Here is a 19,918-nt window from a genome sequence, read left to right as displayed (position 1 = left end):
ACACAGCTAATTAAGTGTGCATGCTGGGAGTTATACTTTCACCACAGCTGCAGTGCCGAAGGTTGCTGATCCCTGCCATAGACTATAATGGGATCAGGCAGCGCTCCGACATGAGTGCTGGGTTTCGACCAGACAAAAACTGTTGCATGCAGGCTGTTTTTGTCTGGCCGAAACCAGCCACTTATGACAGAAATCAGACGTATTCCAATATGTCATCCAATGGTGAATGTCAGTATCCAGCAACGAACTCCAGCAGGCTCTGCTGGATCAGGTTACTGGAGATGTGAAATTAGCATTACTACAAAAAATTAAAACGGCAGCAAATTTAGGTGCTGGTTAGGATATGACTGAATATACTGGGAGCATGCTAGTGGTATAATATGAAAAAAGACCTAGTTAAAGGGGTTATCCGGGTTTCGCTGCTGTCTATGGCAAAGCAGCAGCAAACAGGAAGACAGACGGCACGTGCACAAAGTGTGCACCGTCTCCTTATACAGCTGATTGGCATGGGTGCCTGGTGTCAGACCCCCAATCTGATATTGATGATCTATCCTGAGGATGGGTCATCCTTATTAAAAGCTCAGAAAACCCATTTAAGGCAGACATGCAGGGAAAAAAATATATAGGATTTTTGTGCTTGCCTGTAAAATCCTTTTCTCGCTGAGTTCATTGGGGAACACAGAAGACCAAGGGTATAGCTGTTGCCACTAGGAGGCGATACTAGGCAAAAAAAAAGGTGGTAGCTCCTCCTCTCAGCTATACCCCTCCTGCAGACACTGAGCTAATAAGTTTGTGCAAAAGCAGTAGGAGCAATCAGGAGAAGCCAACAGAACACAATAAAGGAAGAAAAAAAATAAAAACGGAGATGGGTCATCATCAAGAACCAGAGGGACCCATCTAGGAGAACCAGCAATGTACAAAAACAGGGTGGGAGCTGTTCCCCCCCCCCCCCCCCCCCCAATGAACTCAGCGAGAAAAGGATTTTACAGGTAAGCACAAAAATTTTTATTTTCTTGCTCGTATCATTGGGGGACACAGAAGACCATGAGAGCAGTATCATGGGGAGGGAACAAGAACAGAACAAATCCAAGGCCGGTCATAAAGCCCCGCACAGAAATGCTGGGGAAAGACACACCAGGAACCCTGAAAAGGGACAGGAAGACCCATTCCCCAGAAGGCCAGCCAGAGAGTGGGTGAATACACAGAGGCTCGGGCTGGGCAGAAGAAATAACAGCTATGGGAATATAAATCACGATTTAGAAGAAGAAGTGGAGAGCACACAGAATATCCACAAGGTGGAAAAGAATGAAGACAAGACAGTCCCTAAAAGCAATGGAGCGATTGCGGAAAATACAGGAGAGAACAAAAGTGACAAACCTTGCCCCACCATTGTGGAAGAAGTAGGGATGCCCGAAGGCAAAGACCCCACACACCATACCGGACTGCCAGGAGAGAAGAACACTCCAGCGGGACCATGACGAACAAGTCATGAGAATAGCCCACAAGAAAAAATTCCAGAACAAGAGAGGAGAGAAGCAGTCTGATACTTCACAGAAGACTGCCTGAACTGGCAGACCTAATCGGAAGCTGCAGACAGGAACCAGAGATAGGAAAAATATTGCACCACACAGCAGAAAGGGGGCATACGAGAACCCAATGGCTATGAACACTGGCCAAGCAGGCAGTAACAGTATGTGGGGGAGCGCAACTACTCGCCCTGCTGAAGGGGAGAAGTAGAAGCAGCCGATGTGGCTCAGTAGAAAACCAGCACTTAGGGGTGATAACAAGGGCAGTACGACCGTTCTACCCAGTGAGGGGAGCCATGTAGACAACTCACATATGCAAACTGAATAAGTGCATACCCAAACTCCACACAGAGGGAACGCTAAATGCTGTCACCGTAGTAGATTGTAGAGGCAATGCAGTACATATAAAGGGAACAAGGCGCTAATCCAGCACTATACAAATCGGTAGGTTATACCAGGTAAAGAAAACGTACTAACGTACAGTAGAAGTGAGCAAACCCCTCAGCCGCAGCGTGTCATGACAGAACATAAGCAAAGTACCCCACGTGTAAGAAGGAAATGTGGACACGATTAGAACTAGCGAGAAGGCACCATGCTCCTCCTAGAAGGAGGAATGCTGTGTAGATACAGCCGGAATGTCAGGGCCGATACTCCACATGGAAGAAGGGGATGAGGAGAAAACCATAAATGTAGTGTCTCCCGCCCATGCGTCATGTAAGCCTCAGTTGAAGGATGAATGCAAAAATTCCCCCTGGGAAGGATTCACGCAGTAGTAGCCTGATTAGCTCAGAGTCTGCAGGAGGGGTATAGCTGAGAGGAGGAGCTAACACTTTTTTTTTTGCTTAGTGTTGCCTCCTAGTGGCAGCAGCTATACCCATGGTCTTCCGTGTCCCCCAATGATACGAGCGAGAAATCTCATGTTGACACACACGGATGTTATGAACTTAAAGGGTACGTTATTTCAGGAAACATCTGATATGTCAGAGGTTTTGACTGGTGGGGTCTGAGTGCTCAGGCCCCCACCAAGTGCTAATATGAAAGAGCAAAAGAATCCAGTTAAGAGCTTTCCCGCTTTGGCTTCGATTGGATCTGCCAGGCTCCAGTTGGAGAAGGTAGTAAGCAGTCTATGGGCCACAAAAATCTGTACAACACTTCCTTGGCTCTCCATGTAGACCTGAACTGAAGGGGCACAGGTTTGAAACAAAGTGGATAAGGATGGGGAAAAAAATTAGGTGGATAACAGTCAATTTCATTGCATTTCTACAATAAGATCTACAGTGATATTCACAAACAGAACCCCCCAAGAGAAGATCTGCAGGAAAGGAGTGTGACCTGTAGCAATGGCCAGGCTCAGTACGCCCTGCTCTTCCTGCTCTCTGATCAGCTGAAGCTTGGGAAGTCCAATCCACACGGAAGGAGGAGACACCAGTGACTTTATCATAGAATCTTTTCTTTACTTTTCCACAGTCAACAACGTATTTTATACCGGGAATGGTAAGAGATGTTTCTGCTACATTGGTGGCCACAATACACAGCCTAGTTCCACTTGGTGGAGGGCGAAAGACCTGCATGAAAACACATGTAAAAAAAATAAGTCATCACATAGGAAAAATTGGATTTTTTGTACTCACCGTAAAATCCTTTTCTCGTAGTAGGCATTGGGGGACACAGCACCATGGGTATATGTCCAACTACCACTAGGAGGCACTAGACACAAAAAGTGTTGGCTCCTCCCAGGTGGGCTATACCCTCTCCACAGGCACGAGGCTATTCAGTTTGTACCAAAAGCAGTAGGAGAGAGAAGAAAAGCAAGGAACCAACAACTCCCGTACCGGGAAAGATCAAGAGACCAGCCCGGAGAAGCGGAAGAAAAAACATAGGGAGGGATCTGTGTCCCCCAATGCCTACTACGAGAAAAGGATTTTACGGTGAGTACAAAAAATCCAATTTTCTCGTGCATGGCATTGGGGGACACAGCACCATGGGACGTCCCAAAGCAGTCCCTGAGGGAGGGAAAAGAAGAGACGCGCCACCGGTTGGGCATACAGGTGCAGGAGAACCATGTGACCCAACGGGAAAAAACACGAGATGGGCAAGAGGTTCCATAACAAGGAAGAAACCTCAGAAGAAGCAGGGAAGACTGCCAGCACCCCAGGACAAATGACTGGAAGAAAATCCCAAATGCAAGAAGGTGGCAAAAGGAAACAGAGCGCAGCCAAGGGCTGGAGAAAAAATTAGGACAGCACCGCGTGGTGAAACTACCCAACGCTCTACATTGTTCCAGACCCAAAAAAAACCTGTGGCCATCCCCTGAAAGGCCAGGGGAGAAAAGAAACAGGGAAGCACTGAAAACCAAACGAGTGGGGGAGCCATAGCAAGGCTCACATGTGAAGGGAGGGGACTCCCCTCACCGCAAGGCCAGGAAAGAAGCTAAGCGCCCCATGTAAAGGTGAAAACCCAAGGCTGCTAGAGGAAACCGCCAACCCTGGAGAAGGAGGGGGTTGTAGGTAAAAAACCAGGAAAAGAACGATAGCTCCTGCGTCCCCAAAAACAGGAGACGAGGCGCAAGCCTCCGAAAACAAGATATCACCGTGAAGCGTAAGACCAGAGGAAACACTGGGCATGTGAAGTAGCATGGAAAAAAGAAGCCAGATACAGGCCAGGCAACCTCGGCAGGACACACTGGACTGAGAGACATGGGAGTAGAAGGAGAGCACTCCAAAAAACCTAAAGAGGAAAGGTCCTACAACAGGAGGAGGTCCCTCCCGAAGGAGACCATACGGTGGAACTGCAAACCGCAGCACTAAACCACTCAATACCAGGTACTTGACGTGGGAGGCTGGAAAAAGAGACACAAATCCCAAGAGGACCTCAAATGAACAGGGACAGGGACTCCAGAAAGGAGTACCCAGTATGGGCTCACAAGGAACCAGAAGCTGAACCACCAGAAGACAACGCAAGCCAGAATATCCAGGAAAGGCGAAAAGAAACCACCATAGGGGAAGGGGCATAGGCCATGGACAACTAGCCGTACCAAGAATATTGACCAGCAAACCTTAAACATTGTCCCAGAGAGGGCAAGTACAGCAGCTCGGGATGTACCACAAAACGACAGACATCCATATGCATAAGGAATGCAGAAGTCGCCATGAAAAAACCGGGGTAGCCTACATAGAAATGTAGAAACCAGCTGCGACCGGCATACAGAAAACTTCCAGGGGGGAGAAAGCACCAGACAGGTGCAGACGACGGCAAGGTCCAAGAGGACTGCCCCTCCGCCATGTAGCACAACTAAGCAGAAAATACAAGGGAATACCGAAAACACCTGGACCCAAAAGGAACTACGGGGCCCTGTCCGATACCAGAGCAAGCAGCTGAAAATTCAGACAGGTGTGTGTGGCGCTCAGAGGTCCTGTCCTTGACCCATCAGGGAGGACGTCCAGCAATGATAAAAGCCGTGGACCCAGAAGGATTCCGTGTGGCGGACATCCAGCGATGACAGAAAACCGCAGCCGCGGCCGATGCCACCAGCTACGTGTCCAAACAAGGTAGAAGATCCAGTGGAGATCCTTGTACTTCACCAGGAATGGGCCGCTCAGCAATTAGGAAACAACGCGAGTACTCCCCTATAACATGGGGTAACGCGGAGCACAGCATACCGTAGTACCGTAAAGAGAAGGCAAGAGCAACTACAGCACGAAGGCCAACAACCACCTGGCCACGGAGTAGGGAGCGTGGTTGAATGAGGACCACCCGCCGGATCAGACAGATCAGTCATATACTGGAGCTACCAGAAGTAGCAGTAGACCGACAAGGTGGGGGTTGGGCTGGCCCACACCTGCCAGACATGGAAACCATGCACACGCTGAACGAAGGGGGCCTGGTGCAGACAGTGCCTTGAGAGGTAGAAGGAGACCAATGAGCGCGACAGTAAAGGAGTGGCAGATGTATGGAAGAACCAAATGGATGGAACCAACATCCGCAGCACAGATTAGAACCCGTGGGCAGAAAACACCCAGTGATACAGAAACTGTCTGAGCTACAGACCGCACCACAGGGCCCAGCGCTTGGGGTACTACAAACACACGCCTAAAATATGGGCAAAGTGGCTGCATGTTGCCAACTAAGGAGAGTGGAAACATAGCCACAGCATCTGGGAATGAGACAGCATACGGAGGGTACAGGTACACAACCTGTAAGGTAGAAATATGGCTGTGTTAGAGGAACTACATTTAAGATCGAAGCAATGTGGCCGCATGGTGCACCCTAGACCCAGAGAGGTGCAACAGCAACCGCGTTAACAATGGAACCCAGTAGGGCCGCACGGTACCACAAAGAACAAGACAGGTGCACACCACAATCAGGTAGGTGCAATGGCAACAGAAACAGGGCCGCATAGCACACCCTAGAAGCCAGACAGGTTGAACGGCTGCAGCATCGGAGACGGTTCAGGGACTCTACCCATGAAGGGAGTAAGATGGCCGTTTGGTGCACACTATGATGAGGTAGGTGCAATGGCCACGGCAATAGGAGGAGGCCTCAATATCTCGTCCTGTAAGGAGAGAAAATGCCACATGGAACACCATAAAGCCGGACAGGAGGAACGGCTACCGCATCCGGAGATGGCTCAGGTACTCCACCTGTTAAGGGATCAAGGCGGCAGGGAACAGACAGGTAACTGAACCGGACAGGGGCAATTCTACGGCAATTGAAAGTGGCCTCTATATTCCGCCCGTAGGGAGAAATGTTGCCGCATGGAACACAACAGAGCCCGCCAGAGGTATCGGCTACAACACCGGTGATGGCGTAGGTACTCTACCTGTGAAGGAAGCAAATTGGCTGGGAACAGACAGGCGCAATTGCAGCGGCAATTAAAGGCAGCCTGTATATCTCGCCAGGAAGGGAGAAATAGTGTCGCATGGAACACCATAGCGCCAAGCCAGGGGAATCGGCTACAGCATCAGGAGATGGTGTAGGTACTCCACCTATGACAGGAGCAAAGTGGCTGGGAACAGACAGGTGCAATTGCAACGGCAATTGAAGCGACCTGTATATCTCACCCGGAAGGGAGAAATAGTGCTGTATGGAACACCATAGAGCCAGCCAGGAGTAATGGCTCCTGTAGGTACACTACCTAAGAAAAGGGGCAAGGCGGCTGTACAATTGCTCTGAACTCACCAACCTACAGGAGGCGATAGCCGAGCTAACCGCTTGCCCAGAACAGGAACTCCCTGTAATGAGGTAGAGTGGCGAACACCAACACCAGGATGGGAACCCCACGGAAACACTCTCAAATGTGTAGAGGATAACCCCTGGTATAGGGGAACCAGGAAGGCTTGTCAGGGACAGCCTATGGCAGTGGTGCAGGAACCCCCCTGTTAAGGAGAAGGCGTACGTATCAGACACCGGGTAGGTGACTCAGTATGCTAAACACGGGGACGGCTGCCTTACCTGTGCGGTTGAATACCTGTGCGGTCAGGGGAGCACCATCCGAAAATCCACTAGAGGGGATACCAACCCTGTTTAGGTAGGAGAGGTTCCTCCGTGCACGTAGTCTTGACCTCCCAGAGGGCTTCTATATGGAGGAAGACCGCCTGATGCTCTGTTCCGAGGGAATCGGTGCAGAGGTGTCCCCAGAGGCAACGGATGGGGTGACAGGAAGGATTCGTCACCAGCCTCAGGCCTGTCCTGGGGGGGATCCGAGGATGCCGAGGAGGGGTGGGACCCCGTTGAGACCACCCGAGGGTGTACTGTGAGCTACCCCTCGCCGAACCCGGGTGCAGGTACCCCTAACTGAGCATGCCCCATCTGCAGGGAGGACCCTGGGAGGGCAGAGGTGGCCGCAATTTGGGTTGGTAGCGTTCCAGCGACACTGCCAGGGAGAGTCGGCCAAGGTTCCCATGGCATTGACACGGAGGGACCCATTCATGGGGAACCTACACAAAAAGATTGTTCAGGGAAAACAATGGGATCTGGGAAGAGGTACTGCACACCAGCAGGGACAGGATGACCACATGGCAGCCATTGTAGACAGCGGACGCACGTGAAAACACGTGGCGACCGAGGAGCTGTTGGGAGAAGAGATGCTCAAAAAGCAGCCAGCAGAGGCTGTCTATCCTGACCCGGACGCAGTGTTCCCCCAAAGAGGTGCAGCAGCAGCTGTTCCCCAAAAAAGAGGTGGTCAGTAGGGCTGCAGGGGACATGAAGCAATCGAGGGGTTAACCACCCCCTCCAACAGAAAAAACATGTTAGCCCAGGAAAGGGTGAGGAGATAGCTCCTCCCGAGGGCCGGGCGGGGCTCAGAAAAGCCCGGGAAGCAAGGGGGAGGGGCCGGGAAGATTGCGGCCTAGCAGGCCCAAAAGCCGGGGCCTCGATTTATGAGGTGGCCGGGAATGGAGCAAGGGGGGCGGGGCGAACCGCGGCCGACAGAGGGCCCACCGAACCATAAAAATAGGTGAGTAGGGTAGGGGGGGAGAAGCGACACCTGGGGATAGGCAGATCAGGGCAAACAGAGCACCTGGGAGCCGGGGACAGGCCATAGAAGATGAGGCCTAGTCCCGGCAGAAGCCGGGGACTAAAGTAGCGGGGAAGCCAGGGAGAGACTGTGGCCAGGGAGGAGAGAAAAGACCAACCGAGGGGGAAAAGAAGGGAGGAAAAAAATGAATATAACCCCCCCAGGAGGGGGAGGGGGTTGGCTAGGAGGAACGAAGAGGCTCCCCAGGACCCCCAGCTAAGGTGGATCCCATCCCCCTGGCCACAGAAGGGAACCTAACCCTGGGGCAGGGACACAGGGACAGGGGAGTATACTCACCATCCGATATACTCACCATCCGATGTCTTCGGGCGCAGCACGGTCACCCCTTCGGCAGACTCAACACGGGAACCGTGGGAATGCCGGCAAGCCACTGCGGATGCAGTCCGTGGGGACTGGGTGACCGGCGATGGTACCGAAGTACGCGCCCGCAGGGGGGGCAACTAAAGTGGAACACGATGGAGCCCCAGCCTGCAGCAGGTATAACGGTGGAAAAAAAAAAAAAAAAACGACCTGCGGAAGAGAGAAAAAAAGAATAAAAATAAACAGCAGAACCTGCAAAAAAGCAGGACAGGTCTGCCTCCTACGGACACTAGACTAAAACTGAATAGCCTCGTGCCTGTGGAGAGGGTATAGCCCACCTGGGAGGAGCCAACACTTTTTGTGTCTAGTGCCTCCTAGTGGTAGTTGGACATATACCCATGGTGCTGTGTCCCCCAATGCCATGCACGAGAAATAAGACTGCTATGTAGAAGGAATCTGAAATCTGTTACCTTGGCCTGCTTTTCAGGAGCTAGTAAGGAATACAATGGCAACACAAAAAGTGGAAGGGAGGAGTCTGATTCTTCATCTAGAAAAGAAAAAAAAGGCTATTTTATTGCCTATTGGGAACAATAGCATTATAATAAATGACTGTTTTGTGAAAATGAAAAATATAGAAAAAGTCTTAGCAATAAAATAATTCTCGCCCCATCTGTGACAGAAGTCGGGAATTCATACTAAAACCATTTAGGGCTCATCAAAACAGTATGCAAGGTTTTAGGACCTTTATCGGATCCAGCATCTCCCAAATCCAGGTCAAAGTCTGACCCCTCTCCCTCTTCATCATCAACACCTGCCTCCCGGTCTTCATCTCCTTCATCCACGGGCAAAGCTGAATAATTGTTTAAGTTGATTTTAGGCAGGTTCTAAATAAAAGTACAACAAATGTTACCACTTAGAGGCAAAGCTACATAAATAAAACGGTTTGGTTTTGTCTAACCACCATGAAATAAAGTGACACAAAACCAATGCAAATAAATACCATATTCTTCTTCGGTTTGGACTTCTTAAATGCTTTCAGTGCTTCTGTTTCCTGAACATTTTCATCTTTTACCTCTGTAACAGAAAAATGCATGACAACTCATTTATAAAAAAATATATTAACTTTTTTTGGAGGGGGGGGGGGGGGGTCAATTCCGAATCAAACTTGATATCATTAATGTAAAGGACTTCTCTTAATTTCTGTTTAAATGCAAATTAGCTAATTTATGAATACGTAAATATTCATCACTCAACACTAAGGTAAAAAGTCTGACTTCAGAACATACTTGTTTTACAGCTACGAGGATAGAGGGAATATATGCAAGTTCAAACTGTTGGGGGGTTAGGAAGGTCGCTGGTGACAGATGCCCTTAAAGGTCTAGTTCTGTACTACTAGAACATTTTTAATTACAGTGGTCTGTCTACAGAAGGAAGGTGCGGTCTTAGGCTACGTTATGCCTCATTCACACATCAGTGTTCGGTCAGTGATTTTTAGCCAAAACCAGGTGCGGCTCTAAACACAGAACAGGTGCAGCTCTTTCCCTCATATCTTATGTCTGCGGAAGCTCCAATCCAGATTTTGGCTCACAATCACTGACTGTGTAAATGAGGCATTAATCAGGGAGAGGAAGAGAACACCAGAATTACCACATCCGGCATAGATGGATACTGCCACACATCACCAGAACCCCCAGTATAATAGGATCCAACAGCTTTCTGAAATATTTGCCATGGTTCATGAATGCATGCTTTTCCCCACTGGATACCATTATTGTCATTGTCTCGGCAATACATGGCTATGCTGGATACGCTAACTCCGGTAGTCTCGACTCGACTGAAACAGACGGATTACTTTTCTGTTATGTTGGACGCACCGTTATTTACACAGGTACACAATGCTATGTAAGATCTGTTGTTCATTCTCTGAATGTCAAAGGGTTATTCCCATCTCAACATCTCGGGCATATTGCTTGGATATGTCAGATTGGTGGGGATCCCACTTCTGGAACCCACCCCAATCTCTAGAAATTAAGTGACAGTTCACACATGCGCAAACACCGTCCATTCACCAATAAGAGAATTCCAAAAACAGCCAAGAGCTGGCTCTGCTATACCCGGCAGTGAGAACGTGGCGTGCACAGGGAAGGTATCCATACATTGTGGAACTGTGGTTTGTGAACCAAAATACGAATAAAAAAAGAATGGTTCAATTCAATGCAGCAACCAAACTCACCTTTAGGTTCCCGTTTACCTCGGTAAGGGAACATTTTTCTCAATCGTCTGCAAAGTGAATGTACTTCTGCCTGACCTGTGAGGAACACCAAGATTCCCCCTAGTAATAAATGAGATATATATTATGAGACAAGCTGCAGAAATTACAAGGCCATAGACGTCAGACAATAGTTATTCTTCCTCCCTGTAAGACTATAGTTCTCCCTCCTGACCCTCCCATATTTGTTCTCAATGGAGAGGGTGGGGGGGAAGGCTGTTGCCAAAACACTGGCAGTGCCATATCTCCCTTAAAAGTGCTGGCCACTCTTTATATTGATGGTCTATCCTCAGGATAGGTCAATAATATCTGTTTGGCGTGAAGTCCCACACAGCTCCATTGCCTGAGAATAGGCCATCAAAATAAAAGGAGTGGACAATGTCCCACAAAGTCATTGGAGGAGAGTCAGAACACCACTCATCTAATGTGTATGGGCACCTTTAGTTATTTTGATAAAACAGAAATCAGTAATAGGACATAAATTAATCCAGTAGTAAGGTCATTTTGAAGATACTAAGGCCTCTTTCACACTTGCGTTGTCCGGATCCGGCGTGTACTCCACTTGCCGGAATTACACGCCGGATCCGGAAAAAACGCAAGTGTACTGAAAGCATTTGAAGACGGATCCGTCTTCAAAATGCTTTCAGTGTTACTATGGCACCCAGGACGCTATTAAAGTCCTGGTTGCCATAGTAGGAGCGGTATACTTACCATCCGTGCGGCTCCCGGGGCGCTCCAGAGTGACGTCAGAGCGCCCCATGCGCATAGATGACATGCCATGCGATCACGTCATCCTGACGTCACTCTGGAGCGCCCCGGGAGCCGCACGGACGGTAAGTATGCTGCTCCTCCGCTCCCCGCTACACTTTACCATGGCTGCCAGGACTTTAGCGTCCCAGCAGCCATGGTAACCACTCTAAAAAAAGCTAAACGTCGTATCCGGCAATGCGCCGAAACGACGTTTAGCTTAAGGCCGGATCCGGATCAATGCCTTTCAATGGGCATTCATTCCGGATACGGCCTTGCGGTAAGTCTTCAGTTTTTTTGGCCGGAGCAAAAAGCGCAGCATGCTGCGGTATTTTCTCCGGCCAAAAAACGTTCCGTTACGGAACTGAAGACATCCTGAAAGGATTTCACTCCATTCAGAATGCATTAGGATATTCCTGATCATGGTTTCTTCCAGCATAGAGCCCCGACGACGGAACTCTATGCCGGAAGACAATAACGCAGGTGTGAAAGAGCCCTAAGAAATCATCAAAAGACTCCCCCCACCATGCAATTGTCTCTTACGTAAGAAAAATCACTACCTGATGGGAGCATTCTGTGAATCTTGCAGACCTTTCTGAAACTTTCCCCCACATAGTCATCTAGTGGAGTACGCTTATTAAAGTGTACTGTGACTGGAAACTGCCTGGCATCCACCTGAGAAAGATCAGATCACAGTAACAAGAATATTAACATGCATTGGGGCAGACAAGCAAAGATAGTGGAAAATATGAAGAAAGAAAATTTTGCTTTCTTTTACAAAACAGTTTATGACTTGCGCAGAGAAGGAAATAAGCCAAGGTGCTGTTTCCATGGATAAACATGGATAATGGTTGTGTGAATATAAGCCAGCCACCAATATATTAAGTGATTAGAAGGCTAGTTTCAAGACTAACGCTGAAATCATCTGGCAGGTTGCTCCAGCAGAGGAACAGCCTGCCGGAGTTCACTGCATTCGGCATAGCCGGAAATTGCCCCAGCACCGCCAGGTCCCATTGACTATAATGGAAACCGTTAGGGATCCAGCCTGTTTCTGGCATTAGTGCCAGAGTCTGCTGGACAAATATCACTGCAAGCAGTGTTTTTTGTCCAGCTGTATCCTGACACTATTGGTGGAAACAGGCCAGATCCTCGCTGGGTCCCAGTATAGTCAATAGGTTCCAGCGGGGAAAGTTAGAATCCGGCTATGCTTCCAAAGAAAACATCAGAAGCACTGCCTTTACAAGTCAGTTTCTGACTACATAGGAATACAACATTCATGGGAATATATCACGACCTGTGTATATCATAATAGTTAAAAGTCCACGTTCTGTTCCAAAGAGATTTCCCTCACCTTAATCACTGGAGGAGTAATGGGGAAGAGCTTTTTGTTTTCAGTGAAGTCTTCAATACGCAAAGTAGCCGACATGATAATCAACTTTAATGGAAGTCCTTTCTGTTAAATGTACACACATTACAATACGGATTATATTATACATATTACTTTATCTTTATTCTACTAAATAAGTATACAATAAGGGTACGGCTACACGGCAACACTGGTCGCGGCCATGTTCGCCGAGTAGTGGTGATCCCATAGAAATTAATGGTATCGCTGAGCCCATCACAAGAAATACAGAAGTGTTTGATTTCTTGTGACGGGTGCAGCCACCCAGTGTCGCCGTGTAACAGCACCTTAAAGGGGTTCTCCAGGAATTAAAAAAATGAAAATACTTAAATATTATTTTATAATAAATATATTCACAAATACCTTTTTCATTACTTAGAATGGTTAGTTTTGTCTAGGGAGCAATCATTAGGATAAATAAAATGGCTGCCGATCAGTACACACAAAACCTGTCCTAATCATACAGGACAAGTTACTTCACCACAATGAGCCAGAGCGCTGCCTCATCCTCCTCTCAGGAATCATGATCCTGAATACAGGTTAGTCTCTGTGGGAATGGAGATGAGGAGGAGACATGAGAGGAGGGTGAGATGTGCCTGATGAGCAGCAGCACTTGTTTACAGTCTCCATTACCACAGTCTGTCCTGTCCGTCCTCTCTGTACTTCATGCCGCCTCATTCCCAAGAGATTCAGTTCTTATCATCTGTAGTCAGGATCATAATCCCTGACAAGTAGTGAGGAGGATGAGGCAGCTCTTTACCTTAGTGTTGTAAAGTATCTTGTCCTCGTGTGTGATCAGGACGGGTTTGGTGTGAACCAATGGCACAGCGGCCATTTTGTTTCCCCTGATGATTGCTCCCCAGACAAAACGAGCCATTATAAATAATGAAATGTATTTGGGAATATATTTATTATAAAGTAATATTTAAGTATTTTCATTTTCTTAATTCCCGGAGAACATCTTTAATATACATAGATTAACTTTAAACATTATAAGGTCAAGTAGAGAGTATAATGAAAACTGGCATACTTAAATTACCTTTGTACGAAGAGGGACAATACGAGATAAGAGTCCAATTAAAATATCGGTGTAGACACTGCGCTCGTGAGCTTCATCAATAATTATGACTCTGTATCTTTTAAGCAAGAAATCCTAAAAAGAAGCAAAAAAACTGTTTGGGGAATTTAAAACAAAATGGTATTCCGATTCCTTGAAATAGATGATCTTTCCTTGGGAGAGGTCATCAGTTTTAGGCTACATGCATACCACTATGTGTTTTGCAGTCTGCAATTTGCGTATCCCCCCCAAAAAAACACATCCGTTTTTTTAGTTTTTTTTTTTTTAACAATGCCTAGAACGGACAAGAATAGGTCATGTTCTATTTTTTTTTGCGGGTCTACAGAATTGACATACTGATGCGGACAGCACACGGTGTGCTGTCCGCATTTTTTGCGGACTCATTGAAATGAACGGGTCCGCATGCTGTCCGCAAAAAATACGGAACGGACACGGAAACAAACAACGTTCATGTGAATGTAGCCTTAGATTGTTGATTTAGCTGTTTGAAGAGACTGCGGCACTTGTGAGAGTGCTGCTTCCTCTTCACCGTTTGCCTGCACGCCGTCTACATTGTGGCTGTGGTGCAGGGTAATTACAGCTGTTTGTCCCATTCAAGTGAATGCAAGAGGAACTCTAAATACACTGCATCACTACTACAATGTAGACGGTATGCAGGTAAACATTGCAGAAGAAGCAGCAAAGGCAGGTGTGTTGTGGCCCATTCAAACAGCTGATCAGCAGAGGTGCTGAGAGTTGGACCCCCACCACTCTGATACTAATGATAGGTCATCAATATCACAAAAGCGGAATACCCCTTTAAAGCCAAGCATTAAACAATTAGTAACACAAAATAATTAATTTTGAAGAGGTAATCCTGTTGTATACATTTATGGCATAACTACAGGATATAACCATAAAATGTCTGATATAGATGGGTCCACAACTATCTCCAAATAGGGGTCCTGTGGACACAGCATATAATGGAAATAACCCTATTACATGTGATAGTGATACACCCTAAATGTATAAGCTGTTAAAGGGGTTGTCCGGGTTCAGAGCTGAACCCGGACATACCCCCATTTTCACCCAGGCAGCCACCCTGGCTTAAGCATCAGAGCAGTTCATGATCCGATGCTCTCCTTTGCCCAGGGCAAAGGCATTTTTAGGAGTTCCGGTGACTAACCGGGCTATCCATGGGGCTGCCAGGAACCCCGGTGACGTCACTGACACTGATGGGTGGGCTTTAGCGCTGCCCTAGCCAGTAAAAAAGCTAGGGCAGTGCTAAAACAAGCCCATCTGAGCCAGTGACGTCCCCAAACACACTGCTGGGCGGAAGCTTCTGCCCGGCAGTGTGTTATTGTACACAAAAGAGCCCGTGCCCTGTGCGATCTAGCGCAGGGGAAGGGAGCACATTGGAGCATGAGATGCTCCGATGCTAAAATCAGGGGGGTTTCCTGGGTGAAAATAAGGGCTCTGAACTGGGACAACCCCTTTAACGAAAATGGATTGGATCCATTTCTCTGAATATTCCTTTAAGGCCTCATGCACACGACCGTTCTGTTTTTTTGCGGTCCGCAAACCGCGGATCCGCAAAATAACGGAAGCCGCCCGTGTGCCTTCTGCAATTTGAGGAACGGAACGGGCGAACCATTGTAGAAATGCCTATTCTTGTCCGCAAAACGGACAAGAATAGGACATGCTATATTTTTTTTGCGGGGCCACGGAACGGAGCAACAGATGCACATGGAGTGCTGTCCGCATCTTTTGCGGCCCCATTGAAGTGACTGGGTTCGCACCCCACCCGCGAAAAATTCGACTCAGATGCGGACCACAACAACGGTTGTGTGCATGAGGTGTAAGAGGGTTTTCCTACCAATTCCATTTTTTTTCAAAAAAAAAAAAAAGGGTATACTCATTACAAAGTTATGTGTTGGCTGACACCAAAGCTGGCAGTATGGATATTTGTGAGGGTATACTTCAGATGATTTACCAAAGGAAAAGTTAATTTTTCCATCACAACCAATCATGCTCATTCTCCAAAAGCATCAAAAAGAAGAGCTGAAAAGTGATTGGTTGCCATTTAAAATGCCCTATTATATTTGCACTAGTTTTAATAACCCTCTGCATACAATTATTTATTGAAAATTATATTTCTTAACAGAAAGATTGTCAGATTTATGGCATATAAAAACAGATATGTAATTGGTTGCTATGGGTAAATCCTCCACTGTCATGGACATTCTGCCCTATCCTTATTATACCAAAGTGCAGAACTGCCAGTGTGCCAACAGAGGCATCCTCCTGACTCTGGAGTGGAGACTGAACGGAGGCAAACTGATGCATTCTGAGCGGATCCTTTTTCCATTCAGAATGCATCAGGGCAAAACTGATTCGTTCTGGACCGCTTGTGAGAGCCCTGAACAGATCTCCCAAACGGAAAGCCAAAAAACCAGTGTGAAAGTAGCCTTTAGGCCCCTTTTACACGGGCGAGTATTCTGCGCGGATGCGATGCGCGAGTTGAACGCATTGCACCCGCACTGAATACCGACCCATTCATTTCTATGGGGCTGTTCACATGAGCGGTGATTTTCACGCATCACTCTATATTGCTACATCATGCTCTATATTGTGCGTCTTTCACGCAACGCAGGCCCCATAGAAGTGAATGGGGTTGCAAGTGAGGATGCGGTGCGATTTTCACGCACGGTTGCTAGGAGACAATCGGGATGGAGACCCGATCATTGTTATTTCCCCTTATAACATGGTTATAAGGGAAAATAATAGCATTCTGAATACAGAATGCATAGTACAATAGCACTGGAGGGGTTAAAAAAAAAATATATATATTTAACTCACCTTAGTCCTCTTGTTCGCGCAGCGCAGCATCTCTTCTGTCTTTAACTTTGAGCAATAGGACCTTTGATGATGTCACTGCGTTCATCACATGGTTCCTCACCATGGTGATGGATCATGTGATGAATGCAGTGATGTCATCAAAGGTCCTATTGCACACAGTTAAAGACAGAAGAGATGCCGAGCTGCGCGAACAAGTGGACTAAGGTGAGTTAAATATATTTTTTTTTTTAACCCCTCCAGTGCTATTGTACTATGCATTCTGTATTCAGAATGCTATTATTTTCCCTTATAACCATGTTATAAGGGAAAATAATACAATCTACAGAACACCGATCCCAAGCCTGAACTTCTGTAAAGAAGTTCGGGTTTGGGTACCAAACATGCGCGATTTTTCTCACGCGAGTGCAAAACGCATTACATTTTCCCGCAACACCCGTGTGAAAGGGGCCTTAGTGTGATATTTGCTAAAACTACCTTACTTGCAACATCTACATCAATCAGTCTCATAATCCTCTGGATTAAATTCTTAAGAAGTGTTGTCTAGGTGCATTTCACTTTCAATCATGGATAATGAAGATGCTCACCTTCTGAATTTCTTTTAGCAGAACACCATCGGTCATGAATTTTATTTTTGTTTCAGGAGAAACATTTCCTTCATATCGAATTTGATAAGAAACAACACTGAAAAATAAAATATATTTTCACATGGATGTCTAAAGTAAAACAATTAGGGGGTTGTCCAACATAATATATAGCATTACTTATCAGTTATATCTGCGGCTGATCCATAAGATGCTCTTATGGTCTCCTGTTGGTCTTTGCGCACATTCTGCATAGGCACGTGACTGCTGAAGTCAATCCCTTGCTTCAGCGGTCATGTGCCTACTGTCATCTAGTCTGTGGCGTGCACATAGCTGCAGTGGTTGTGTACAAGGACAGCCATCATCACTTCAGTAATGGCTAGCGAGGGACTACAGCGCAGGAGCAGTGGGAAGTGAATTATGTGAATTACATTTCTTTATTAAATCTACCCCTTAATGGCTAGTTATAAACTAATGGTTAGTGCCCACCTAATATGCAAACTGTGTCTAACAGAGGGTCTGTCTGTATAGCCTCCTATACACCCAAAAGATAGCAGGATGCAAATCCTCTCAAGACAATCCAGAAAAAAAATATATATAATAAAGTCAGCACTCCATAATCAGTGAAGAAAATTGTGAACAGCCTGTTCACCCAGGCAATGTTTCAGTCCTGTTCAGCGAGGCCTTTAGAACTGCTGGGTGAATAACGTTCTCTGCGCGGCCTCATCTCTGAGCTGTTCTCCTATACATACACATAGCTCATCTTCTGAAGAAACCTTAGGCACATGTAGCAGCAAGAAAGAAAACGCTGTAATGCTGGGTTCATGATCACAATGAATGACTGATACCATTTTTAATCAAAGTAAGAAAACCTCAGATCTGATTCAAAGGGTAAGAGGGACAACGTGCACATTTTACTCGTCTTACATACTGCTCCAATCTGGCTTTTAATCAGAAAGGGTGGCTGACACCCATGATGCATCTGTCTGACCTTACCAGCCACAGGACAGATTGCCCCATTCCACATAGTAGTCAGAGTAAAGATCCCTTTACATCAAAACAATTTGGTAGTCACATAAGTTATGCCCCCCGCCCTCTATACCCCTCTGGTGTCACAGCAAGGTTGTCCCAACTTTCTCTCCACAGTATAATAGCTCCTTTAATTAACAGCAACAGGCCTCAGCTTTCCATCAGCAGTGTAAGCAAGATCTCCTGCAGTACACCAGTAGTCACAGCACCTCCCCTTTTCCCCTGTGGTCACGGCAGGACCTTTTCCCCTTCACCCAATAGTATAGGGCTCTTACAGTGGTCACAGAATAGCCTCCCAGCAGGGTCAAAACAGGACCTTCTGGAGATGGACCAGCCGCCAAAAGCATGCAGAGCAGGAAGCAAGAACTGGTGGCAAATCTCGATTCTCCAGTTATCCATAGGTGACACAAATATTTCGCGTCTAAACGTTACTTTGTTTTATGACCTGGGAGTTCTGATAGCAGACCATTAGACGGGGTGGGTTGTATAAAATATACAGTCATTACATAGATGAACGGGAGCTGCAACTTACTTCTGAGGCAAGTTCATTTCGAGAGCCACTCTCTGTGACATGGTCACTGCTGCTACACGACGTGGTTCTGTGATGCCAATGATGTCATTTTTACTACAGAACAAAAAAAAAAAAAAAAAGACAATTACAATCTCTACTCTGCTACATAAGACGGTAATACGGTGCAGGCATGTATATAAAAAGAGCAATGCAACCATACAAACCACAATAATAATAATAAAACAGAAATTATTTTTATTAGCCATACTGATTGGTTACATTATCTGATTTGGTTTGACATAAAATATCATTATGTTATAAAAAGGGTTTTCTAAGGGTTTTTAAACATGTACAGAAGAACTGGGTCCCCGAGGCAGACACACTGGATTTCTAAATGACTAGAATAAATAGAGCTGCACATATGCCACCATCTGTCCATTTATTCTCCGTCTGGATGCAAAAAGCTGTCTTGCCTAATGGAAAAAAAGTCAGGTGACATTCACTCTCCGAGACCCCCACTCATCAGACATTTATGGCACTACCTGTGGATAAGATAGGGAAACCCAGGATGTTAGTGTTCACCCACGCAATGGATTGTGGGCACGGGTTTCAGCTCTGAATCTGCACTGGAACCGACTCCCAGTGCAGCGCAGTCCACGCGGTGGCAGATTTTTTTTTACATGCGTTTATCTATTCTTACCACTGTTACCATGCGGACACCTTTGAAGACCATGAAAGCTGCAGCAGGAGCCTGCTAATTGTTTAGCTCCATGTCACCGAGAGCTGGATAACGGCATTCAAAGTGAAAATCTACTGCAGAAATCATGGCAGATTTTATTGTGAAATGTGAACATAACCTTATGGCGCCCTGTTTCACCAAAACGAATGCATCAAAGTGGAAATTACATGCAGAGGTGGCCAAGCATGCGTATGGCTCCATATTATTCCAGCATTAATCACCAATGGTTACTCGGACCCGCACCTATATCGGGAACGGAGCCCCGCAAGGTGGTGGCTGGAGGACTCCTATCTGGCCACCACCAAGCCGGCTTTCCATAATGAATGGGAGCGCACCGCTCCCATTCACTTCTATGGGCTT

General features: G+C 46.8%; 1 protein-coding gene across 2 annotated transcripts in view; it reads right to left on the bottom strand.

The window, feature by feature from the left end:
• DHX37 (DEAH-box helicase 37) overlaps positions 1–19,918 on the bottom strand; it is a 63,888-nt gene that overhangs the window by 20,697 nt on the left and 23,273 nt on the right. For both annotated transcript variants that reach the window (XM_044275650.1, XM_044275651.1), the window contains exons 7-16: positions 18,841–18,933; positions 17,283–17,379; positions 13,822–13,935; positions 12,729–12,830; positions 11,938–12,052; positions 10,595–10,693; positions 9,362–9,435; positions 9,104–9,245; positions 8,832–8,908; positions 2,859–3,091 (exon numbers count right to left, since the gene is read on the bottom strand). In XM_044275650.1, coding sequence (XP_044131585.1) covers positions 2,859–3,091; positions 8,832–8,908; positions 9,104–9,245; positions 9,362–9,435; positions 10,595–10,693; positions 11,938–12,052; positions 12,729–12,830; positions 13,822–13,935; positions 17,283–17,379; positions 18,841–18,933 — 1,146 coding nt within the window. The remainder of the gene's footprint in view (positions 1–2,858; positions 3,092–8,831; positions 8,909–9,103; positions 9,246–9,361; positions 9,436–10,594; positions 10,694–11,937; positions 12,053–12,728; positions 12,831–13,821; positions 13,936–17,282; positions 17,380–18,840; positions 18,934–19,918) is intronic.

Source organism: Bufo gargarizans, chromosome 1 (assembly GCF_014858855.1).
Source record: "Bufo gargarizans isolate SCDJY-AF-19 chromosome 1, ASM1485885v1, whole genome shotgun sequence".
NCBI lineage: Eukaryota > Metazoa > Chordata > Amphibia > Anura > Bufonidae > Bufo > Bufo gargarizans.
This window is presented reverse-complemented; position numbering and strand designations above follow the sequence as displayed.